The sequence below is a fragment of the Pelophylax lessonae genome, assembly GCF_965119305.1.
Source record: "Pelophylax lessonae genome assembly, chromosome: 5".
NCBI classification, from domain to species: Eukaryota; Metazoa; Chordata; class Amphibia; order Anura; family Ranidae; genus Pelophylax; species Pelophylax lessonae.
This window is the reverse complement of record NC_138772.1, coordinates 154949988-154976834: the sequence shown is the minus strand read 5'-3', so window position 1 is coordinate 154976834 and position 26847 is coordinate 154949988. Positions and strand designations below refer to the sequence as shown.

General features: G+C 42.1%; 1 protein-coding gene across 1 annotated transcript in view; it reads left to right on the top strand.

Annotated features, from left to right (window-relative positions):
* Positions 1-26847, top strand: part of TOP2B (DNA topoisomerase II beta) — a 150171-nt gene that overhangs the window by 67407 nt on the left and 55917 nt on the right. Inside the window, exons 17-28 of the mRNA XM_082257331.1 lie at positions 3909-4001; positions 4097-4211; positions 7443-7564; positions 7641-7789; positions 7875-8106; positions 12975-13109; positions 13197-13397; positions 17893-18088; positions 22584-22675; positions 22778-22933; positions 24263-24346; positions 26512-26706. Coding sequence (XP_082113457.1) covers positions 3909-4001; positions 4097-4211; positions 7443-7564; positions 7641-7789; positions 7875-8106; positions 12975-13109; positions 13197-13397; positions 17893-18088; positions 22584-22675; positions 22778-22933; positions 24263-24346; positions 26512-26706 — 1770 coding nt within the window. The remainder of the gene's footprint in view (positions 1-3908; positions 4002-4096; positions 4212-7442; positions 7565-7640; positions 7790-7874; positions 8107-12974; positions 13110-13196; positions 13398-17892; positions 18089-22583; positions 22676-22777; positions 22934-24262; positions 24347-26511; positions 26707-26847) is intronic.

Here is a 26847-nt window from a genome sequence, read left to right as displayed (position 1 = left end):
GATACATATTCGCCAGCACACCAAGGATCTTGCAAAAGCAGTCCAAAAACTTTATTCCAAATAAGATCACATCAGAAAATTATAGTGCAACGTTTCAGAGTCGCACAGGACCCCTTCGTCAGGCATGTGACGAAGGGGTCCTGTGCGGCTCTGAAACGTTGCACTATATTTTTCTGGTGTGATCTTATTTGGAATAAACATTTTGGACTGCTTTTGCAAGATCCTTGGTGTGCTGGTGAATATGTATCTACTTGTAACCGATCCAGTTGCCAACTGGTGATCGCTTCAGCACCCAGTACACACGAGCCTACAAAGCAGGAAGGTGTGCTATAGGAATATGAACTTTACTGTTTATACTACTGGCCTTCAGATGTGTGCGTTCTTCTTTTTTTTTTTTTTTCCCAATTTTTATTAGGTTTTTCATATTAAAGCAAATACAAACAGTTAAAGAAAAAAAAAGCAATAGTTCAACAGTTATCTAAAGAACTCTAACAATAGTTGTTTATGGGTAAATGTTATCAAAAATAAGATTGAATTGAAATGATAGCTGGAACCCTAGGTGTAGATCTGGTATTACTCACAACAGAATCGTCACTCCTGTCACCCAAGCACCCCACTGGGAACAAACTGTGCTGAGGGGTGGGGGGGGGGGGCAATGAATCCAGTTGCATGTCTGGTGTAATGAGTTCAGTTCTTTTAGGTTCCAATGGGTTGAGTGAGAGAGACGAATGAGTAAACAAAGGATAGGAAGGGGAGAGTGTTCAAAATGTTATTGGTTACTGTGTACTAATGTTCGCATTTCAGGCTTCTGTTATGAAACTCCAAATATCGAAGTATAGCTAGAGTAAATTATTTGTTGGCCTGCGAAAATTTTTGCTCATACCAACTAAACCAAGGTGACCATGTTAGTATAATGGAAGACAGACGTCCTTGTGACGCCGCGTACATACATTCGTAGGATCCATGACTATGTATTAGGGAGATTACCCTGTCTATGGTGATTGGATCTGCTGTTTTCCAGTGACGAGTAATGGTTTTGCAGCTGATAGAATATGAATTATTATATGTCGTAGTTTAGTAGTGATTCTATTGATGCCTATGCCCAATAGAGCCAGTTCTGGTGATGGATTGAAGGAGGTATTTGTGACATTCTGTAGGAGTGAGAACACATCTGCCCAAAATGTGGATAGTTTTTACATTCCCAAAGAACGTGGAATAGAGTGCCTCGTTCCCCACAGTTCCTCCAGCAGGAGGGGGAGTTAGTAGGATTGAATGTGTGAGCCTGGGATAGAGTAATATACCAGCGAAGAGTACATTTCCAGATTTGTTCCCAAAGATTTGAAGAACGAGTTGCTTGGTAACTAAAAATCAAAGCAGCTAGTCATTGATGTTCATCAAATATTTTGCCTATGTCCCTTTCTTATTTCAGCATTTGGGGTAGTTTAAGAGGTTTTATCTACTTTGTAGAACAGAGTGATGCCTTTGCAATTGTTATGTTTGTTTGTAATGTATTTCCATGCCGAGTCGTGGATATGAATGTGTAGGCCGGGGCTACGCAATAAGCAGTGGGTTATTTGGATTTACTTAAAGTAATCCGTATTAGGGAGAGAGAATGTTTTTTGCAAGGTTGGGAAAGGGTTTAAGTAAATTTCCATCATATAGTTCGAATACTTGCAGCATACCTGATTCTTGCCAGGAGCATGTGGATAGGTAAAGGATAAGCATGGAGAATATTGAGATGGGTATTGAAATTTCGGATAGTTTGTCTTTTGCTGGTGTGAATGAAAAAGGTGGTTAAAGGCTTTCACTGTGGCAGCGATAGTAGGGGATATGGCTCTGTCGTTGTATTTAAGTTTTTAGGTTTGCTAAGCAGCCAGGTTCTAAGGTTTTGCCCAGGCACCTGTGTGGATTCTGTGTCTCTCCATAAACATGTAGAGTCAATGGAAAACCAATATTTAAGAGATGTGTGCGTTTATTTTATGACCAAGTCACTCTCCCCTTTAAAATGGTTTTCCACCATCGGGGTTTGAGCTGTTATTGGCTTTGCATGAAGATTACATTCAATGGCTCCAATTTTTTCATCCATGCCTTTACAGTTGTCAATTTTGAATCAGTTGAAATTGAAAACAATTCAGGGCTTTCACTTTTTTTAAAAGTAATACTTTTTTTTTTTTTAAAGAAACAAATATGATTGGAGCTTTCTAATCTATGGAAAAGATTACCCACCATAATTGTATTCAGAAAAAAAATGGGCTGTGACTTGTGTATAGCGGATGTTCAAACATATTTAGACAGTTAAAATAAAAAATAAAGTTCATCCTTCAGTTACAGCTTACCCAGACCTGACCTATAAAAGGGAGTAATTAGACTGGCAGAGGAAAAAAATCAGTTCCTGGGGATATGTTCTGATCTGAAAAAGGGCATTGTCACCATTGCCCAAAACTATTAATGGAACACTGTTGCAATGTTTTGGATTTTTTCTTTTAGGTGCAGCAATCCCGTTTTTGTCTTTTCTATATGTGGGCACTAAGGAAGGCCTGCACTATCCTTAATTATCAATGTGCACTTCATCCTGTTTGTTGGGGAAAAAAAAAAATATATATATATATATTTATTAGCGCTGCTTAGCCCTTCTCTGTGTCCATAAGACACATAGAACAGGGCTAGGCTCCCTCTTCACTGGTTTTGATGAACTGCAGCAAGCCAATGGCTCCCACTTTTCTATCTGAGCCAAAGAGGAGCGAGAGCCTCTTATTCACATTATTTAGGGTGGGGGGGGGGGGGGGGGACTGGGGGTAAGATGCATGCAGAAGGGATTTTTTTTTTACCTGCAGTAAGGCTCCAAAAAAAAACCTCTGCCTTTACAACGAATTAAAGCATAAAATGAGGGCAGCTGTATTCTGATAAATTCCCAGCCAGAACTTACAAAAATCCCATTATGAAAGGCCTTATTGACCAACTTGTAAAAATCTGCCTTTAATTTGTTACCGAGTGGGACTGAAATGGGACGATACAAATTTCTGTTTTCCAAAATGTCCAGAGGCATACGCTTACAGTTGTTGTCCATACCCACAGGGTTGTTTCCTTGGTCAGCAGGTTTAATAGGAACACTGGTTTTTAGTCAATCTGCGCATTGCAACCTGTTGCGTTTTGGTCAGATTTAAGGAGCCTCTACCTCAAACAGAAATGGCCTAAATTTCCCTGGTTTCATGTTTAAGGGAAGCAGAAATGTTAGGGTTGATACTCTGAGGGAGATTGAAAAAGAAATCGCAAAAATTTCTAAGACCCAATGGGAATATTCTCAGTCATCTCGGTGATGACAAACAGTCACTTCTCTGAATAAATCTGATCTGTGAGATAAATAGGTTAATTTTTATTGAGTCGTATCACTAGATCTCGCAATGCCTTAAATTCTGAGACCAGTCTTCAGTATCACATGGAGATTGACTTTGGGGGTACTTTTAATCCTCCAACATGTATAATATAAATTTGTGTGCAAGTAATCTTTCACTCTTGGTGATAACAAACATGACAGATAGGGAGAGCAGACAGCAATAAAAACCTGACAGGCATTTCTCATTCCTCTCCACTATCCAAATCAAAAAAAAATAAAAAATTGCCTTTAGGTATACTATAATCCTAATACATAGGCCAACTTGTGCAAAAAGCAAATGCTCGCTGCATCTTAAAGCTTCAGCATCATTCACTGCAGGGCAAGTCTCTTTCCATGCCGTACAATTTATAACATTTCAAGCTGTAAAACTATTTTTCCCATTACTCAAAGGACTGCCAGTCTTAACAGGGATTACTAAAGCGTAAACCGCATCTTCTGATTAGGTTTTTTTTTTTAGTTTGGCTCGTAGTTAATGATACTTTTCTGATCTCTTCTCTAATCTCAACCTCTCCAGGCTTTCAGCAAAAAGAAGATTGATGACAGGAAGGAATGGCTCACAAACTTTATGGAAGACAGACGCCAACGCCGATTACATGGATTACCCGAGGTTAGTGGGGCAAAAAAAAGAAATACAGGGTACTGATGAGGATGCCAGTTTTTCCACTTACTAAGCATTTTTTTTATCAATTCTTTTTTTTGTAGCAATTCTTGTATGGTACCGCCACAAAGCACTTGACATTTAATGACTTCATCAACAAGGAACTCATCTTGTTCTCAAACTCTGATAATGAACGTTCAATTCCATCTCTTGTTGATGGTGAGTATAACACTAGTGAATTAGGTAATGAGCTGTAGAATTTTCAGCCTTTGTGTGATTGTGACAGAGACATGACTTCTGCAGTAACACATAATTTTAGTGCAGTTATTGAGGGTCTGAAAGTAGTATCTTATTTGACCAGATTAAAGTGGAACTTTAGTCAGACAGGTCCTGGTAGATGTCTTCAGGCTGGCCTCTTGAAGCTATAGCTATGTAAAACAATAAAAATAAGTGTCTATACTGTTTAAAATCAAGGAATGCACAGTCTTATCCTACTCTGCACATGCCCAGTTGTTTTCTATTCTTGGCACTGTGCCTACAATCAAAGCCACTAGAGGCTGAATACTTTGACAGCCTTAGGATTTTTTTTTTGCTAATGGGGGAAGGAAAGAAGGGAACACAGATTAGGGGGAGAGTAAAGAAAAGCAGGAGAGTTGACTCTGCTGCCATGGAGACACAAAAGAGTTTAACCTATGCATCCCATAGATTATACTATTATGGAAAATGGACTATGTTGATGAGCGAAACCCTCCCACAGAGCTATTGTGTTTTGGTGTTGGAGCCTTTCTGGCTGACATATCACAATGATTGCTGCTAGTGGCTATAGTCGCTGACAGTAATTGCATGTAAAAAACCTGACCGGCTGGTTGTACCTAAATCAATTGATGGATTACCTTGCCCATAGATGGATAGAATTTCGGCCAGCCCCTGCTGAACTCAATGAAATTCGATCCTTCTATGGCTGGCTTTACAAGGATAGTGCCTTATCGCCCTAAAATTCTCTGCAGATCTGTGAACTTCAGCATTTTCTGCCAGCTTTCCTGCCTAACTTCCCCAAGACGTGCAATCAAGGCTGGTAATGTACATCAGTTATTTTAAAAAAGTGATGTAATTTTTGCGACCGAGTGGGGCAGATTTTTTAGTAAGGAGGTGTCTGCTCTGAGCTTCAACAAAATGGTGATCTTCAGACAGAAGCGACAGAAATGCTGGAGGCAATTTATAGCACACACTTATTTTGGTAGCATAATTATGTGGAATCTATGGTATTTTGCTAACCACTTAGCGACCGCTTGTCTACCTTGCACTGCGGATGAGCAGCCTCTGTAGGCAAAGCAACACACTGGTACATCACTGCCTACCTCAGGATTTAGGAGGCACGCCTACCAGCAAGTCCTGGCCAATGATTCCCAGCTTGGACTTGCTGATCAGCTTTGTACCATCACAGCCCAGAGCTCTGTGCTAACATTCAACACGGAGCTCTGTAATCTGTGTTTCCTCATCTCTTCAAAGCAGGGATGAGAGACTTAGAAACTGCACACACATCACACATAGGCACATAATTAACCCCTTGATCGCCCTAGATGTTTACCCTGTCCCAGTGTTGGCCAGTGAAGCAGCCCCTTATTGTGATGGGCCAGTAGGAATATACAAGGGTTAGAGGTAGGGACAAGTTTCTCCACACTACCTGGAAGTGCCAGAGCTTTTCCTGTACAAATGTCTCAGTATTTACCCTTAACCCGGAGGCCTTTTAAATTGCTGCAGGTATGTTCAGGCACTCTCCAAGTGCTTGCACCTTATGCATGTAGCAATGTTTTGTGTCAGGATCACTTCAAGTGGTGGTGGGGTGTTTTATTTTAATATAGTTACGTGCATACAGGTGCATCTCATAAAATCAGAATATCATCAAAAGTTAATTTAATTACAGTAATTCTATTCAAAAAGTGAAACACCTATATTTTATATAGATCGGTTACACACAGAGTGCTTTATTTCAAGCTTTTCTTTATTTTTGATGATTATGGCTTAAGGTTAGTGAAAACCCAAAATGCAGTATCTCAGAAAATTAGAACATTACATAAGACCAATATAAAAAAAAGGATTTTTAATACAGAAATGTTGGCTTACTGAGGCTCGGTTCACACTTATGCGATGCGGGAAGGCTGCGAATTCGCAGCCTGTTCCCGCATCGCAAACGCACCGTTGGCAGTTCACACTGCCATATGCGATACGCTGGGGGTGTCAATGTAATGTTAACGACACCCCCAGTTTGATCGCATATCGCAGTGCGATCTTACAGTTCGCACAGGATTGGATCGCACAAGTGTGAACCACTATGCGATCCGATCCTGATGCGGCTCAAAAAAGGGTCATGTGCGACTTTACTGCGGGTGCAGTGCGAATTTAGCCATACAAAGTGTATGGCTGAATTCGCACCGCACACCCGATCGCATGTAATGAAGGAGCAGTGCGCTCCGATATTATATGCGATCGCCGCAGCCGCACATATGTGAACCGGCACTTAAAGTATGTCCATGTACAGTATAGTATGCACTCATCACCGACTGGACCTTATACAGCTTGGATTCTTTGCCTGTCCACTCTCCCTCCAGACTCTGGGACCTTGATTTCCAAATGAAATGCAAAATTTTTCAGTCAGTGATGATTTGGGGAGCCATGTCATCTGCTGGCGTTGGTCCACTGTGTTTTATCACGTCCAAAGTCAGCGCAGCCCTCTACTAGGAAATTCTAGAACACTGCATGCTTCCCTCTGCTGACCAGCTTTATGGAGATGCTGATTTCATTTTCCAGCAGGATTTGGCACCTGCCCACACTGCCAAAAGTACCAATACCTGGTTTATTGATCATGGTATTACTCTGCTTGATTGGCCAGCAAACTCTCCTGACCTAATCCCCATAGAGTATCCTTTGGGTATTGTCAAGAAAAAGGTGAGACACCAGACCCTACAATGCAGACGAGCTAAAGGCCCCTATCAAAGTAACCTAGGCTTCTAGAACACCTCAGCAGTGCCACAGGTTGATCGCCACCATGCCATGCAGCAATTCATGTGAAAGGAGACCCGACCAAGTATTGAGTGCACACTATACTATACATGGACATACTTTTCAGTAAGCCAACATTTCTGTATTAAAAATCCCTTTTTTAATTGGTCTTATGTAATATTCTAATTTTCTGAGATAACTGAATTTTGGGTTTTTAATAGCTGTAAGCCATAATCATCAAAATAAGAAACAAATGTTTATAATAGAACACTCTGCGTGTAACGCAGCTATATAAAATAAGTTTCACTTTTTGAATTGAATTACTGAAATTAACTTTTTGATGAAAATCTGATTTTATGAGATTCACCTGTATATATTGTAAAACTCAGTGTTAATCTCATTAAATTGTATAGCTGGTTCTAAGGGATCTTTTTTCACCCCATTACACAGGATTTAAACCAGGACAAAGAAAAGTGTTGTTCACTTGTTTCAAAAGAAATGATAAGCGGGAAGTGAAAGTTGCTCAGCTGGCTGGTTCAGTTGCTGAAATGTCTGCCTATCATCATGGAGAGGTATGTTCTGTTCAGTCTGATACTTTTCCACTAGCCTTGGTTTTCACTCTATAACACAAGCTCTTATGCATTTCAGCAAGCTCTGATGATGACCATTGTGAACTTGGCACAGAACTTTGTAGGAAGTAACAATGTGAGCTTGCTGCAGCCCATTGGTCAGTTTGGTACACGACTACATGGTGGAAAGGATGCTGCCAGTCCTCGTTACATCTTCACAATGTTAAGGTGATTTTCCATTACAATATAATTGCCTGTAGTTGCTTTAAAAAGACCTTGCTGCATATTTGAGTTAATTCTCTTTTTCTTGCAGCCCCCTGGCTAGATTACTCTTTCCTAATATGGATGATAACTTACTCAAATTCCTGTATGATGATAACCAGCGAGTGGAGCCTGAGTGGTACATGCCAATTATTCCTATGGTATTGATTAATGGCGCAGAAGGCATTGGTACTGGATGGGCCTGTAAACTTCCCAATTATGACACCAGGGAAATTGTGAACAATGTCAAGAGGATGCTGGATGGCCTTGATCCTTACCCTATGGTAAGCATAGTGCAGCATTATTGATCAATATATTTACCCATGTGTAGACATCTTGTTTACATATTTGTTTGCTTCCTGTTGGTTTTACATGCATTTATAAATCTCCAACTATATTTCCAACTACTTTACTCTAATAAAAAAAAAAAAAATCTCTCTCTATCTTTTTGCGAGGCCGCATGATCCTTTTGTACAGAATATCCCTAAATTTATGTTTGGGCATATGCGAATCTACTTTAAAAGTCAAACTAAATTTATCATAGAATCTTGTCATCCTTGGTATGGTGAATAGAATCAAATCTATGTAGGCTTGTGCTTTTTTTGGAATGAACTTCTTCTTATTTTGCTAGAAGGCTAACGTATTTAGATTAGGAATGCATTTTTGTACTATTTAACCACTTTAAAATCAGGCCAATTCTGACATTTCTCTTCTAAATGTAAAAATTAGCTTTTTCAAAAACATTTTTTATGTGGCACGATATTTGCGCAGCGATTTATTTTTTATCTTTTTTAAGGCAGATTTTCAGGAAAAAGTACACTCTTCACTTTCGTTCATCGACGGACACCGTACTCCATAAATCATAACTAGTGGGTTATATTGCTTTCTCCAGGAGTAGGACTAGGCAGAACAAAAAACACCTGGCTACGCCCGTGGGCTGTCAGCTGGAATATACACCTCCCTCTCTGCTCTAGGTAATCAGTTTTAATCTGTCTAGTAGGGAGTTAAGGACCTAGGCTCCCGGGTGGGATCTCTGGTCCTAGCAAATTTCTCCTTCCTTACATCTTTTTTGTTTTTTCTCTCGGGAAATCTACTTTCAACTGCTGGGCTGGGCGACGGTCTGGATAATCTAAATCCAGTGGTCCCCCCGAGATCAGCCAGCGAGGGCATGCAGACCGCAGCTTTGCGCTAGGTCGGCCACGCCATTACCTTGGGGACAGAGGCTGGCCCGCGAATTAAACGTCTGGCATGGTCGCATTTGACGGGGCTTGGGTCTAAGTTGCAGCGGTCCCTTGGCCGACCGCTCCCCTACTTCGGTGGCGAGGAGTTCTGTCTGAAGCATTACCCTGCACCATGGAAGGGTAAGTATAGTCCCCCCCTCTTCCCTTTTGGTGGTTTTCTTTGGAGTGGGCACAGGTAACCTCCAGGGACGGTCAGAGATGCCTGCAGGTTCCTTCCTCCCATCCTTTAAATTCCTCACTGAGCTGGGCTTCCCCCACTCCCATTCCCCCCTGTCTGGACCTAGAGTCTAGTTGGGGTCCCAGGGCAGAGAATGCAGCAGAGACCCTTGGTGGTCTCCCCACGCTATTCCCACTCTGTAAGGGTCCTGGGATAATGTGCCCTGCCCTGGTAGTCTGGAGGGATCACAGTGTAGGAGACCTCTAGGTGCATGCCCTGCTGTTTGCAATGTGGGTATAGTGCGGGGGGGGGTCCCAGTGCAGAGTGCATAGCATAGTCTCCCCCTAAACGTGCGTCCTACCTTCAGGGGGAGTCCCCTTGCAGAGGGTGCCAGAAAGATCCTGGCAGCATGCTTCAGTGTTGGTAGCTGATGGTTTTCCCTTAGTCTAGCTGGTCTCCGGTTAGCGGCCATGTTTGTGTAGTCGGATAATGTCACGGGGACCATTTTTCCTTAGTCTGGGAGACGCTGGAGACAACTGAAGCCTCGTGGGGATCTTGAAGCTCCTCCTCTTTCTCCTTAGTTTCCTGTTCCTGGGGGCATATTAACAGGGATAGTGTCCATGATGACATTGTTCGAATTCTTGGCACTCGTCTGGTCGGTAGGTTGAGTCTTTGAGGGTCCCTGTTATCTTTCTCTCTGCTGATAGGTACCCTGAGCCTTTAGGGGGTCCTTTTAGTGATGCCAAAAGATCGTATTTGTACTTCCAAGGTCTTCCTTTCCTTATGGAGCCTCAGGGTCACATCTCCCCCACTGACCCCCCCTCATGGAGGTGGCAGGTCCCTTGGAAACCCCAGTTTCCATGGTTGCACTGATGGCGGTCCTGCAGTCCTTAGTGTCCCGGGTGGAAGTGGTGTGTGGGAAAAGACCCAGGAAGAAGCATCCCCCGCCTTCCCCTGCTCAGTCTGTCTCATCTGATTCTGAGCCGGATGCCACAGTTGACGCTGCCCGTTCAGGGGAACTTAATATTACACCCCCTGATCCATCCCACAGGGAGGATGATTCCTCCATGGTCGCAGCAGCGAATGAAAAGCTGCTGGTAGACACGCTTATTACTGCAATACGTGAGACTTTAAAGATGGAGGATTTAGCTGATGTAGCCATGGTCGTGGCTGTGTCATTTGGCACGCATAAGTCGCATCATACTCCAAAGGTGTTTCCTTATGTGCCTTATTTTGACAGGTTTTCCTGTAAGGAATGGGAACAAGCAAAATTGCCCTTTGTGGCCCCCTAACGTTTTGCTGTATGTTACCCTTTTGAGGAGTCCCTTTTAAAAAAATAGACTAGTCCACCAGTGGTGGACCCTTCTGTTTCCAGGTTCAATAAAGCAACCATTATCCCAGTAGAGGAAATCCCTGTCCTTTAAGGACCTGGTTGACAAGTAAGTGGAGGCTGTGGCACGCAGCATGTTTACTATAGCTGGTTCGGCATTGCGGTCAGTCTTTGCCTCAGCCCTGGTGTTTCAGACCCTATCTGAATGGGCCAAGTTTTGTGCCAGGGCCTGGAGGGTGCGCTGGTCTTCACTGGTTATGTTTTAGCGGACCAGTTGGTCCATGGGCTGCAATTTATTTGTGATGCAGCTTTGGATACAGCTCTTGTGCTGTCCAAACTTTGTTTCAGAGGTAGTGATTAGGTACGTGCTGTGGCTTAAGAATTGGTCTGCAGACCAAGCCCCTCTAAGAAAGCTATCACTGATCTGCCCTTTCAAGGCGATGGCTTATTTGGGGCTACCCTGGATGACATCATTAAGAACAACAAGAGAAGGGCACACCGACCTTGAGCATTACCACTAAAAAAAAGTTTATTAAAATCCATATAGGTAGCATACATTATACTCAAACGTAAGATGTATACATGCATGTAGGAAATAGGAACCAATCGCCTCCAGAACACTTCTCTACTGCTGCACAATGACCTGTTTTACACGTTTTGAGGGAGAACCCTCTTCCTCAAAGCCAAAATTGCCACGTTTGTGATTATAATGTATGCTACCTATCTGGATTTTACTAAACGTTTTAGTGGTAATGCAGAAGGTCGGTGCGCCCCTCTCTTGTTGTCTTTCAGTGTTTTTGGATACCCTTGGTCCTGAGGGGGCAGCAAGACCACCTTATCTGTGCTAAAAAGACCATTTAGACCACTCACCTTCCCGCATACCACTTGAGCACAGGAGAGATACTGTTTTTGACATCATTAAGGGTATCACGTGAGGGAAGAGTACCTTCCTGCCACAGTCAAGGAAAGGGAGCTCTTCACAGCCAGCGGCGGGGAAAGAAGGAAGGGGAGGGAGCTTCCGAGGGACTGTGCCGTGGCGTTGTCTCCCAGAAGTGAAGTAAAAAAACAGGTACCCATTCCGCCCTCTGAAAGGTGCCAAATGTGGCACTGGAGAGGGGGGAAAAGCAGACGAGCGAAAGTTCCACTTTTAGGTGGAGTTCTGCTTTAATACAAAGGTAACATTTGCTGGTATACGAAAATAATTTAAATAAAATAATTTAAAATAGTATTCATACAAATATGCTATGAAATAAACTTGAAACAGTGTTTTCCTTCACATATTTGTCCATTTCTGTGAGTTATTGATTGTCGGTGTCCAAATGAAGGCCTTGTCGGTGTCCAAATGAAGGCCCCAAATGTGTCCAAACAATGGTAAAATCATTTTATGTTCATGCTCACATTGGTTAAAACATTTTGCAGAGGATTTATAATGAATCATTGACATAATTCATGCATAATAGAAATACGAGGCAGTTCATTTACTAAAACTTGAGTGTGTAAAATCTGGTGCAGCTCTGCATAGTAACCAGTCAGCTTCTTACTTCAGCTTGTTTAAGCTTTGACAAAAAAACCTTGAAAATTGATTGGTTTCTATGCAGAGCTGCACCAGATTTTGCACCCTTTGTATCTCCTTACAATGCCGATGGCTCAAAATGTTGAAACCAGGAAGTCCGCAAAGTCAGTAGTGGCAAATACATATTTTTCTTGTAGCAGGTTTTTGTAAAGGCAGTACCAGGATACAAATATGGGAGTTACATATGGGAGTTACATATGGGAGTCTAAATTGTAAAGGTACATAAAGCGCTCTTTTATGATTTCTTCATTCAGTAGTCACACAGAGATCAAGCATTCAGCCAGAAAAGTGTCACTTTGTTTCAGTTCAATAGCTAGTAGTACAGCTTAGGGTGAGGATGTTGGCCCCAGAGCGGTATCACTCTTGGTTTGGTAGATTAACATGTAGAGTGTTTTAGATTGTAAATAAAGAATGTTACCCCTACATTTCATATTCCTGATATGTGTCTGCTGTACCATGTACTTGTAATAAAAAGCCCTGTTTTTTGTGTCGCTTCCCTTGTGTGAAGTCCCTGGTGTTCCTGCCAGGCGCTCTGCTTTCCTACAAAAAAACTGACCACACTAGGCATGAGAGCAGCGTAATCAGTTTCTGGCTGTGCTATGCAACTCAGCCTGCTCTCTTCCAATGATCAGACTTGTACTAACACCCGCCCCCCCCCCCCCCCACACACACACACACACACACACACACACACACACACACAGCCACTGGGAACATCGGCGTGCTGTCGTTTCTCCACCCCTAGCTCTCTGAATTCCTTATGCCGTTTTAAAAGGGGAGGGTTCACATATGCTTTAAATGTGTGCGTTTCTGTTTTTGCACTTCTCACTGATATGTTGTTTCTTCTGCAGCTTCCAAATTACAAGAATTTTAAAGGTACTCTTCAGGAGATAGGGCAGAACCAGTATGCTGTGAGCGGGGAGATCTTTGTGCTTGACCGGAACACTGTTGAAATCACAGAACTTCCAGTCAGGACGTGGACTCAGGTATGAGAAACTACCCAGCAAGTAGTGTTGAAAGCTATGTATATTTCTTGTTATTTGAAATGGTCATGTTGTGTGCTGTGTTCACAGGTGTACAAAGAACAAGTGTTGGAGCCTATGCTTAATGGGACAGAGAAAAATCCAGCTCTGATTAATGATTACAAGGAGTACCACACTGATACAACTGTGAAATTTGTTGTCAAAATGACAGAAGAAAAGTTAGCTCAGGCAGAAGCTGCTGGATTACACAAAGTATTTAAACTTCAGACTAGCCTTACATGCAATTCTATGGTAAGCATTCATATTGGAATCTGTAACAAACTCATTAGCGCAGTAAGATTTCCATGACCGTTTTTTAGTTTTAATTAGAATGGCTGAAAAGCATTACTGTACAAGCTCATCTTGGAAATATTTCGAATATCCAGAGCCAAAACTTTATTTTTTCTCTTTAACTTTTGGAAAGAGTGGGGATGGATTAGAACCCTGGTCAGATGAGCAGTATGTAATGTAAATTTCAGCTTAAAGTGAAAGTTGACTAGGGACCACAACCTTCTGAAACTCCTTACTGGTCTGATATTGCCTCGCAATCATCAGACCACTACAGGGACGGGAAGTAAGGGGACAAGCCCAACATTTGCAGGAAATTGTCATGAGATGTGTTTATACTGAAGGTATACTCTATTTATGAATTTGTTTTTTCATCGTGTGCTTAAAGTGGAGTTCCACCCTAAAATTATACTTACCTCCATCTTCTCGCTCCGGGTCACCTGAAAAACAAATGGATAATCGCAATTTCTTTCTTTTATTTTTTTTTTTACTTACCTCGTTTATAAAAAAAATATACTTACCTTACTTCCTCTTCCTCCCCTCGGCGGCCACGGCGATTCGTCACTTCCTGGCATGCAATGATTCCTGGGAGCTGAACGTCATTGCTCCCAGGAATCAATGCACCTGCACCGGCCCCGACGTCAGTTCTGGTGCAGGCGCCGTCATATCTTGCAAAACAGCTTGTGGGCATGCCCAGAAGCTGTGCAGGGATGACACAGAAGAGGATCGCGCTGGCTTCAAGCTGCCCACACCTGAGATGGCAGCGCTGGAGAATACATTTTCAAGGTAAGTATTTCTTCTAAAAGGTAAGTGCAAACCGGGACAGATCAGAGGCTAGCCATTGTGGAATGCACTAGCCCTGACTGTCCCGGGGGTATTTTTATTTAAAAACAACGTTCACTGGGTGGAACTCTGCTTTAAGCTGAATTGGCTGAGGCCTGTGACAAGTTTACTTTATTGCTAGATTAATCTCCTTCTAACAATCTCCTTCCTATGTGGCATACAAAACTAATGTTGGCGAATGCTTTCTCTGTGTTTCTTTTGTTAACTACTAATTGTTACTTTTTCAGACTCGGTAGTCCTATTTACATTTAATTTCTTAACCCTTTGTCGCCGACTGTACACATATATGCAGCCTCACTGAAGTGGGTCATCTATGTGGCGGCATATGTGCGTACAGGTCTCTGTGCTGGGAGCACACTGCACAGCATGCTCCTAGCACGGTGACCGGGCTCTCATCGAGAGCCCCTATATCATACTAATGATTGGGAACCAGGAAGTACGGTTCCCGGTCACTTGACCGCTGTGAGCTTCTTAATTGACTATCGCAATGATCAATCGCTGTAAAGCCCTTCCCTCCATATACTTCCTCTTCTGAGAGCAGGATGCATGCATGTGTCTTTCTCTCTATGCTAGATGAGAGAAATGTAAATAAACAAGTGTGTGTGGGGAAAAGATAAAATAGCTAGATCAAGGTTTGAGCTGGGTTAGTATCAAGGTTAGAGTTTAGGGTCAATGTCAAGAGTAAAAGGGCCATTGTGTGTGTGTGTGTGTGTGTGTGTGTGCGTGCGCGCACCAAATGGAGATTTTGGTACCGAGAATGCAGGATGCACTTGGCCGGAAACCGAAAATGACACTTTTTTAAAAAATGAATATAATACATTTATATATAAAAATATATATATGACTTCTTAAATAAGATCAAAAATATTAATAAATGTGAATTTGTTGGCAATTTATTGCCACCTTTTAGTGCAAGAAAAGCTCAAGAAAAATTGTATCTCTTTAAATTATGTCTGTCTTCACACTGGTTTTAACCAAAAACCAAAAAACCACACCAAAAACACACCTCCCCGCTGAAATGCATTGAAAACGCAGCAAGAACGCATCAATACGCACTCCTGTCACGTTTTTGATGCGGTTTGTGAATCACATGACCCTTGAAAAACACACCATAACCACAGTATAATCGCAGCAAAATTGTGTGCATTTTTGGCGCCATTATCTGCGCCATTTTCGGGCCACCGGTCCATCTCAAGTGTCTGTGTGTGTGTGTGTGTGTATTTGTATTAGAGCTGCGTGGTTTCTGGATAAAACAAGAATCACAATTTTTTTTTTTTTGCTTAAAATAAAAATCACGTTTCTCGGCGTAACATCTTTTACATTATACAAATAAATTGGGCTAACCTTACGGTTTAGTTTTTTAAAAATTCATTAACCACTTGCCGACCGCCCACTGCATATATACTGCAACAGGATAGGTACGTCGGTTCGCAGGAGCGGTGTTGAGGGGCGAGCGTGCGCCAGGGGGCACTCCCATCCCCACTGAGCAGCAGGGATGCCGATCTATGGGGTCGGTGGCCGCAATTTCCGCCGAGTACCCGCGATTGCTCCCTGCTGAGAGAGGACGGTCAGCTGTTGTAAATACAGCTGACCATTGTTTTGATCACGTAGCACCTGTGATCCTCCTATATAGGATCACAGGTCTCTACGGTCATTTCACAAGCCCATCCCCCATAAAGTTAGAAAACACTCCCCTAGGTTCACACCTAATCCTTTGATCACCACTGTGTTAACACCTTCCCTGCCAGTCATTATTACAGTAACAGTGCATATTTTTAGCACTGAATACTGTAGTAATGTCACTGGTCCCCCCAAAAGTGTCAAAAATGTCATTTAGGGGTCTGATTTGTCCACCGCGATGTTGCAGTCCCACTAAAAATCGCAGATCACCGCCATTACTAGTAAAAAAATAAATAAAAATGACAAATCTTTCCCCTAGTTTTTAGGCGCGATAACTTTTGCACAAACCAATCAAAATGCGCTTATTGCAGTTTTTTGTTTTTTTGTACCAAAAATATGTAGCAGAATACAAATTGGCCTAAAAGGATGAAAAATTTATATTTTTAGATTTTTTTTTGGGGGGGGGGGGATATTAAATGGCAGAATGTGAAAAATATATTTTTGTTTTTTTCAGAATTGTTGCTCTTTTTTGCTTATAAAAAAAATAAAAATCACAGAGGTGATCAAATACCACCAAAAGAAAGATTTGTGGGGAAAAAAGGACATCAATTTTATTTCGGTACAGTGCAATTTTCCGTAACGCAGTGCCGAATTGCAAAAAAGATTTGGGGGTTCTAAGTAAATTTGTAGCAAAAAATACTGATTTTTAACTTGTAAGCAACAAGTGTCAGAAAAAGGCTTGGTCTTTAAAGCGAAGTTCCGGCCTCAAAATCGACTTTACACAATCCACTTGCTGTAATGTAGCTGAAAAAGAATTGGATAATTTCATTTTCTTTTTAAATTTACTTACCTTGTTATTAAAAAAAATATACTTACCTTCCTTCCACTTCCTCCCTCTGCGGCCGTGGCCCGTGCACTGACTTCCTGCTTGCATTGACTCCTGGGAGCCGAGCGTCAATGCGTCTGCACCGGCCCTGCTCGTCACTTCCGGTGCAGGCGTGCTTTCCCCGCTGAACAGCTTCTGAGCATGCCCAGAAGCTGTGCAGGGATAACGCGCCTGCATCGGAAGTGGCAAGCAGGGCATTCTGGGACTCCGACATCACCGAAGAGGACGCTCCTGCTCAGCTGCCCACACCTGAGACGGCAGCACTGGACAAGACATTTTAAGGGTAAGTATTTCTTCTTAAAGCTAAGTGAAACCGGGGACAGTTCAGAGGCTATCATTGTTGAAATGCACTAGCCCTGACTGTCCCGGGGGTGTTTTTATTGAAAAAAAAAAATTTTGAGGCTTGAACTCCGCTTTAAGAGGTTAAACTACCCTCCCTTTCAGAGGGAAGTTCATTACTTTGATCTAAAAGAACAAAATGATACACTGTAAAACATTGTGTTTAAAGTTATCTAACAATGTTGATAAACATTTGGAGGCTTTTTTTTTTTTCTGACAGCTGTGAGTGAGCAGAGAACAGCTCTGTAAGAATAGAGGACATGCCGTTTTAAGATCATGAGGGGGTGTAAAGAGCGCAATTTTTTTTTTTCAAACAATCATGCAGCTCTACTGTGTGTGTGTGTGTGTGTGTGTGTGTGTGTGTGTGTGTGTGTATAATATTTATTCTACCTAAAAATCATATATTTTAAATTATTGGTGTCAGGTTAAACAAAGAAAAAAAAAGCAAAGTGCTTGATTTAAAGTGACAACACTGTGGAATAGAAATTACATATGTGGTATTGTTGCGATCGTCAGGGGTGGGGGGGATTTTATTTTGGGGTTTTTCCTTTGGTGATAGGTTTTCTATTTCTATTACTGTTTACCATGTGAAAAGCCCTATTTGGCTTAAAAAAGCAAGGTATAATCGAACTTGGATACATAAAGTATTTGCGGTGATAAGTAGTTTCATTAACACATGTCATAGTGGCCAAATTTTGCTCAGGCGTTAAATTTTTTTTTTTACCCTCTGTCTTCATGAACAGTTTAAAGTACAATTCTTCTTCTCTACAGGTACTGTTTGATCACATGGGCTGTCTGAAGAAATATGAAACTGTACAAGATATTCTGAAGGAATTCTTTGATCTTAGATTACATTACTATGGTCTGCGCAAAGATTGGTTAATTGGAATGCTGGGTGCAGAGTCTGCCAGACTCAACAACCAAGCAAGATTTATTCTTGAGAAGATCCAAGGAAAAATCACAATAGGTAATCAATTACTGTGGTTGTAGTTAAATTCTGCACCTCTACACTATGCTGTAAAATGTTTCTTTTAAATACTGCACAGCCTTCTGTAGGTATCCTCTACTGAATATATCTCTACAGGTTTGTTTCGGAGCCTGTTCATTTTGTAATCCTAAAGACATTTTGAAGCAGCCATAAAAAAATAAAAAAAAAAGGTTGCGTCACTTTAAAAACAAAAATTATTTCTCTTAAGGTCATTGATGGGCACAGCTTTCCAGGATTATGTACCTTTGGGTTATATTGCCCCCTACAGGAGTAGGACACTAGGCAGGCAAAAGAACTTGGCTACGCGTACGGGCAGTCCCAGGTGGTATACTCCCCTCTCTGCTATAGGTCCTCAGTTTTTTTTTCCTACCTTGTCAGGAGTAAGGACCTAGTTCCCTGCTGGGATCTCTGGTCCTGGCGATTTTTTTTTTCTTTTTAAATGGCTTAATGTCTCCTGTTTTTTCTTTCTTGCAAGATCTACAATCAATTTTCGGACTGGGCGACATGCTGGACAATTTAGATCCAGTGGCCACCCCAGTCTGGCCAGCAACACGACATAGCCTCACTGGACAGAGGCTGGCCTGTGAGTTAAGCACCTTGCGAGGTCGCGTACGACCAGGTCTCGGCCTGAGTCGTAGTGTTCCTCCTGGCTGGCAGCCCCCCCCATTTTGATGGTAAGGAGGTTCTGTCTGAAGCAGTGCCTGCATGGTTTCTGGTGTGGTGAGTAGTTGTCCCCCCTCTCCCCCTGGAGGTTTTGGGGTGGACGCAGGCCCCTCCATGGGATGGTCGCACCTGTGGGTTCCCATTAGGCCCCCCTGTATATTGGGGGTCCCTGTGGGTCTTCTATCTGTAAAAGATGGGCAGAAAATTTACCTACGCAGTGTAGTATACAAATAAGGTTTATTGAAAAATTAGGTAAAAAATTATGGAATGTGATCCATTTAGAAAAAAAAAATTTCTACAACACCCTCCAAAAAAAAATTCTCCAAAAGTTGGACAATAACAAAACATATTAATATCCGTGTTAAAAACAGTCCGGATGATATTCCAGTGTGTTGGAACCAAGTTGTCTCCTAGGAAATCGGCAGAAATGAATGGATCCTTTTTTTTTTTTTTTTTTTTTTTTTTTTTTTTTTAATTTGGATCACATTCCATAATATTTTTTACCTAATTTTTCAATAAACTTATTTGTATACTACATAGGGCAGGTAAATTCACTGCCTATCTGTTACAGTTTGTGCTACACAGTTGTCCCTTCTCTTTTTGTCGGTTCTTCTACCGTGTCCATCGTTCCTTCCTAAGATGGTCTCTGATTTCTGTTTGAATGAAGACATTGTGTTCCCTTCCCCGTGTCCCAGGCCCAAACATCCTAAGGAATTTGCATTGCATGCCCTGGATGTTTTGCCGACGATTCGGGTGTATCTGACAGCTACAGAGTCTTTTCTGAGGTCAGACTCACCGTTTGTGATCATGGATGGGCCAAGAAAAGGGCCTTCCACTTCTTGGGCATTCCGTCATCAGGCATCAGTGGCGCAGGTTTTCAAGGCGTCCACCTAGTCGTCGATGCACACTTTCTTTAACCACTTCCCACCCACCCTATAGGGAATTGACAGCGGGAAGCGGGACCGGACGTCCTATGATGGCGGCAGGATAAAGTGCTTTGTGCGCCAGTGCTGCGGTGTGTCACTCTTGACACACTGCATCTCCGATCTTGGTAAAGAGCCTACCGACATAGGCTCTTTACCATGTGACCAGCTGTGTCCAATCACAGCTGGTCACATAGTAAATAGGAAGTGCCATTGATCGGCTTTCCTCAGGTCGTGCCTGACAGGCACAAGTAGAGGAGAGCCCGTCTGCGGCTCTCCTGACGGGGGGGGGGGGGGGGGGTTGTCTGCACTGGTAATCAGAGCATTGATTACCAGTGCAGACCCTGGGGGGGGGGGGGGGTGCCACTAGAGCCACCAGGGATGCCCACCCATGACCCCAGGGATGGCAATCAGGGCTCGGTGAGCCCGCCAGTGCCCTCCCCATCAGTGCTGCCCACCAGTGCCAATCATTGCCATCTATCAGTGCCGCCCACCAGTGCCCATTATTGCCCACCAGTGCCGCCTATTAGTGCCCACCAATGCTGCATATGAGTGCTACAATGTACGGTTAACAGCAAACACACACATCATAGGTTGAACTGGATGGACTGGTGTCTTTTTTAAACCTCACTAACTATGTAACTTGGTGCCCGCAGATCCTCTAAAGCGACAAAGATTTTCCTGCCTACTGTAACAAAATTGTCCAGAGTCAATGGAGTTGTCGTAATCACTGTATGACGGTGCCTAAGCGTTTTCGATAGACGGTATGCCTTGAGGAGTCTCTGTTGAACAATTGGGCAGTTCCACCTGCGGTAGACATTCAGATCTCCGGGTTGAATAAATCCACCCTAATTTTGGTGGAGGAGTCTCCAGTTTTAAAAGAACCTTTTGACAACAGAGCTGAGACTTTGGTTTATTGTGGCCGAATCGGTTCTTAGGGTGACTTTTCGGTGACTCGGGAGTTTGGTTTTCCTCCAGGAGGCCTCGGATACCATCAAGGGACAGGTTTCGCCTTGGCGGTTTTCTTTCAATGTCCTTTGGCTACGCATTCTTTAGTTCGCACCTTTGTTCAGGAGGTTCGCCACTTAGCTCCCCCAGTGCGGTCTCTATTGCCCTCGTGGAATCTCAACTTGGTGCTGTCGGTTCTTCAGTAACCGCCGTTGGTAAATATTCACGAGATTACTCTGTTTACATTGTCCCAGAAGGTAGTCTTCTTGGTGGCTTTTTCTTCTGCACGTAGGGTGTCGGCGCTGGCAGCTTTGTCTTGTCGTTCACCTAACTTGGTGGTTCACGGAGATAAAGTGGTGCTTCGTCCTTGCCAGTCGTTCCTTCTTAAGGTCGTCTCTGGTTTTCATTTAAATGAAGGTATTGTGTTGCCTTCTTTGTGCCCTAAGCCCCCGAAAGAGATTGCCCGAACCACATCCAAAGAATGTAAGGCAATCAGGGTATACTTGGCGGCAACTGAGTAATTCCGAAACTCAGATTCCCGGATTGTCCTTACGGATGGACCCCGCAAAGGTATGACCACGCCCGCTGCATCCATTTCCAGGTGGATCGGGCAGACGGTGGTGCAGGCCTAATCCATTAGGGGTCAGGATCCTCCTTTCCCTGTTGAGGCACATTCTACGAGGGCGCTTAGTGCCTCTTGGGCCTTCCTTCATCAGGCGTCAGTGGTGCAGGTTTGCAAGGGGGCCACCTGGCCGTCTGTGCACAATTTTTACAAAATGTTATAAGGTGGATGTGTTGCCATCTGCGCATGCTGCCTTTGGCCGCAAGGTTTTGCAGGCCGCTGTTGGAGAGGATTAGTCCTCTTTTGAGGGTGTATTCTTTTTTTGTCAGGTGAGCTCCTGTTTCCTGGTTGAGCTCCAGTTTTACCTGGTTGGCTACGTTTAGCCTTTGGAAAGTATGTTTATTGCTGTGTTGTTCCCACCCCTCATGTTGACACTGCTTTGGGACATCCCAAGGGTCAAGAAGATATGGAGCTGTGTCCGTCTATGAACGAAAGAGAGGGTGAAAGATTTTTGATGCCACCTTTCTCCTGCGCTTAGAATCCAAGCTCCCCAACCACACTTCCCACAGGACTCGCATATGGAGTCTCGGATGGCTAGAGTCTTGCTGCCCAAAAGGACTGGGGTAGTCTAACAGTACTACAAACACAAGAAAACAAAGAAAGGCGCACCGACCTAGCGCATTATCCTCAATAGTATGGCTTTATTAATCATAAAAATGGCTACTCACAAACAGAAGTTAAGTTAAAAATGATCATATCAGACTCAATCGCTTGAGTGTCAGGAATAGTCCTGGGCAGGGCTCTGAGGAAGAGGCTAATCCTCGAAAACGCGTCAGCCGTCATCTCAACAGGACAATGGTCATGGACTATTCCTGACACTCAAGCGATTGAGTCTGATATGATCATTTTTAACTTCTGTTTGTGAGTAGCCATTTTTATGATTTATTAATAAATAAATATCCTTTTCTCTGATGTTTGACAGGCACAGCACCCACCCCTCTATTGAGTTGGGTTATATGTTCTTCTGCCACGGCTTGTTATAAAACTGAAGCCCTATAGAAGGAGGTGGGGGTATACCCCTTGGGACTGCCCCATAGGTGTAGTCAAACTTTTTTCTGCCTAGTGTCCTACTCCTGTAGGGGGCAGCATAAACACAAGGGTCAAGAAGTTATGGAGCGATGTTCGTCAATGAACATCAGAGAAAAAGATTTTACGGTAAGACAAAAATCACATTTCTTGCTGGTGCAGCAAAGGACATTCTGATTTTGCTTGCTTTGGGATAGCACACATTACACTTTTTATACTCCTTAATGCAAGTGACACATTCAATATTTTTTCTTTATACGTATTGTGATAACCTGTATGTTTTCCTGTATAGAAAACAAGTCAAAGCGAGAACTTATTCAGATGTTGGTGCAGAAGGGTTATGAATCAGACCCCGTTAAGGCTTGGAAGGAAGCACAAGAAAAGGTACAACATTTTTGTAAGCACACTAAATTAAGAGAATATTTCATGTTTGCTGTACCTAGAGTGGCACATGCATTGATTGATATTCTTGATATTTTCTCATAGGCTGCAGAGGAGGATGATAGTCAGGATTTAAATGACAATAGTTCCACAAACTCAGGCTCTGCATCAGGGCCTGATTTTAACTATATTCTCAATATGTCTCTTTGGAGCCTGTCCAAGGAGAAGGTGGATGAGCTCATTAAGCAGAGGGACGCGAAGGTAAGATAATTATATGTTATATGTCATCTGGCATGTCACACTGATTGCTTATAACACTTTTTGCAAGAACCTTAAAGGCATAGTCCACCTTGTAAAAATGTTTTTTTAAAATGCTACCACATGTATAAAAGGAAGTGACATCACTGCACTTGTGCTCCATTTAGATCTAGGAGTCCCTCTCTCACAGTGGTAGTGCGACTAAAAGTCATGCTAAATTCAAATAAAAGTGCTTCCAGGAGAACCACCCTGCTATTCACATAAGTGGGGGGAGCTGGTTTGCAAGTGAGGGGCTGAGTCATGTCACTATGTTTCACGTTGCACACTAAATATGGGTGTAACATGAAATATGGTCAGAAAGGTAGACTGTTTGTTTAAGGGCCCACCCACTGCATTGCAGATTGATGGAGGTTTTCAATCAAAAGCAATGCAAAAGCAGAAAAACAAATTTTACTTTTTTAATGCATGTTCATACATATTGATGTGCATTGACATGAATTTCCCTTGAATTCAAAATAAATTGCACCTAGTAAAATCAGAGGTTTATTTCCAGCCTCCCACTTGTACTGTTCTTTCTTATAATAGCAGGATTGTAAAGCTGATATTTGTTATTAAAAATAAACAAAGCTCCCATATATTGATCTTTTTCAAAGTCTTCTATACTTCTAATTATTGATATCTATATCCCATAAGGAGCAGCAAAACTTCTCTGGTTAAGTATTTGATATGTTTAGGCTTTTAAGACAAACAAGAATCTGTCTTTGACAGAAATTTCTGACATCAATATTTTTATCTTGTAAATTATGTACTTGCAATGAAGTGCTAGGTGACGTTCTTTTGTTTCTTTATAGTCTTTGCATCCCTATAGACTGGAATACCTTTTGGTTTCAGGGGAGCCCCAGACGAACACTCTGGGGGGGTAGCCACCTACCCATCTATAGATACTGTATGTAGGGATGAAAGGAAAAAAAGACACATTTCCCTTGTTCCGATAAACCCCCTCTTACACAGTATCACCCTACAAATTGTCCATCCTGTGGCAGAGCTCACTCCTGTCTGCTGTAATGCAGGCCACTTGGTGTGTTAGCCACAGCTTTGGCGTGGCATGCAAAAGAAAGGGCCAAGAGCTGCAAGCCCTCCCTCAGCAGCAGTTATGCCTCATGTAGGCATTTGATGCTGTACTGCCCCAGCATCTCCTAAATATACTATTCTAATTCACAAAATTATTGGTTCAGCTAGCATACTAAGCAAGAAGAGCTGCAGATAGGCCAGTAGGCTCTGTGAGTGAGTTCATATGATAACAGAATTGTTTGTTTTTTACTTGTGTTTCAGGGGAAGGAGCTGAATGAATTGAAGAAAAAATCTCAATCAGACCTGTGGAAAGAGGACTTGGCAGCTTTCGTTGAAGAGCTTGATGTGGGTTTCCATTTTTGTGTGCCTTGGGAGAAAATTAAAAGCGAACACCACATTTTTTTTATTTTTTTTTTCCTATTGGGTGAAGTAAAGCAGAGTTGTGTCCCTCTTTGGACATTGCTAGTCTCCCTGATTGGTGGGAAATCAAAAACAGTCAAATGATGTCAGTTTTTTTTTGCGGTTTTAAGCATTCCAAATAACAAAATTGTGCGCGATTACATTGCACAATCTAGAATGTTTTCATAAATATTTGAGGGGATGTATATAAGAGGTCACCAAAAATGTCTTTGGCAAACGTATTGTATTACAGATTTTACAATATGAAGGTGTGTGTGTGTGTGTGTGTGTGTGTGTGTGTGTGTGTGTGTGTGTGTGTGTGTGTGATATACAGTGCTCAGCATAAATGAGTATACCCCAACAGGTTTGTCAGAAAAAAAACCTTTTGGGTTCCTTTCAGAATCAACATTTTCTATGGGACACTATACTACAAAATACTCCCAAAAATGTGGGCCGTTGATTGCAACCAAGATTTGATTTCAAGACCATGTTGCAAATTTACCAAAGATCGAACTGCAACCATCTCACAGACGTCCAGGTCGTCCACGGAAGTTAACACATCAAAAAGAGCGTCTTTTAATGAGAATGGTTGAAGAGAATCGCTATACAAGTTCACTGCAGTTAGCTAAAGAAGTAGAACGCCAAACTGGGGTGATTGTTTCCCGTGACACAATACAGCGTACACTGCAGAGGAATGGAATGCCTAAGTGTCGTCCAAGAAGGAAGCCTTTCCTAAAGCCCATTCACAAAAAAGCCTGCTTATAATTTGCAAAGGCCCATGCTGAAAAGACTACTGGGACTCTGTAGTGATGAGACAAAGATAAATGTTTTGGGAACTGATGGCTTCAAAACTTTATGGCGTTGCAAAGGTGAGGAGTACAAAGAAAAATGCATGGAGCCTACAGTGAAACATGGTGGCAGTGTCCTTCTGTGGGCCTGCTGCTGTCAGGGAGCTGCATTTCATTGATGTTCTCATGAATTCACAGATGTACTGCTCTGTATTGAAAGGGAAGATGCTAACATTACTCCATTCCCTTGGTCGTCGTACACTTTTCCAACATGACAATGATCCAAAACACACATCTAAGGCCACTGTTGCATTTCTGAACAGGGTGAAAGTGATTCAGTGGCCAAGTATGTCATCTGATCTGAACCCAATCAAACACCTATGGGGAATTCTGAAGAGACAAGTTGAGCATCACTCCACCCAGCATCCAAGCCCTAAAAGAGGTCGTTCTTGAAGAATGGAAAAAGATAGATGTAATATGTGCTAACTTGTTCATTCAGTGCCTAGAAGACTTGATGCTGTCCTTACAAATCATAGAGGTCATACAAAATACAATATATGTAGTAGTTTCTTATTGTGGAGTGTATTCATTTTTGATCATTTTAGTTAAACTGAAGATTTTGTAATCTAAGCTATATTATTACCCTAACTTTCATGTAATGGAACTAAACAAATGTTCTATAAATATCAAAAATGTGGATATTGTTCTTGTGTTCATATATTGATTCAAATCTTACTTTTCAAAAGGGGTGTACTCATTTATGCTCAGCACTGTGTTTATATATAATATATATGTAGTTAGTGTTTTTATTTCTGTGTATATGTACGAGACAGAAAGAAGAGTGAACTTCAAAATTTAATTTGTATCCTAAGAATTAAAATAAAGTGCTTATACAGGCGGTCCCTGGGTTACAAACAAGATAGGGTCTGTAGGTTTGTACCATTTGTTTTGCTGTCTGTACCCCTGCTCAGAAGATTTCACCTTACTTTTTGACAACTGGATTTTGAAAATTTGGGGTTGTTGTGGAAATAAGGATTAGTGATAAAGCTTCAATGGAGACACCTTTTTCCCATTATAACTCTTACAGGAGTTAATTTTCATTCCTAGGGCTAGATTTCCCCTCACTTCCTGTTGTCTCCATCCGTTTGCAAGTAGGATTAGTTTGTAAGTCGGATGTTTGTAACTCGGGGATCGCCTGTAGTTATGGAAAGACATACAAAGGAATGTTAGAATGTAGTGCATAGCAAACTATGGCTTTTGTCACTTATCTGAATAGAGGTTTCTTCTTATTTTCTTTTTATATATATATATATATACCCTTAGAGAGTGGAAGCGCAGGAAAGGGAGGACATCGCTGCCGGGTTTGCAAGCAAAGCAGTAAAAGGCAAAGTAGGGAAACCAAAAATGAAGAGGCTGCAGCTGGAAGAGACCTTACCTTCAATGTATGGCAGAAGGATTGAGCCTCAGATTACTGCAATGAAGGCTGATGTCAGCAAAAAGTTGCTCAAGAAGAAGAAGGTGAGTCTGCTCTTTTTAACCAAGTGCACACTATATATATATATATATATATATATATATATATATATATATATATATATATATATATATATATATTATACACACACACACACCATAGGTGTATGTTAGGATTCCATAGAA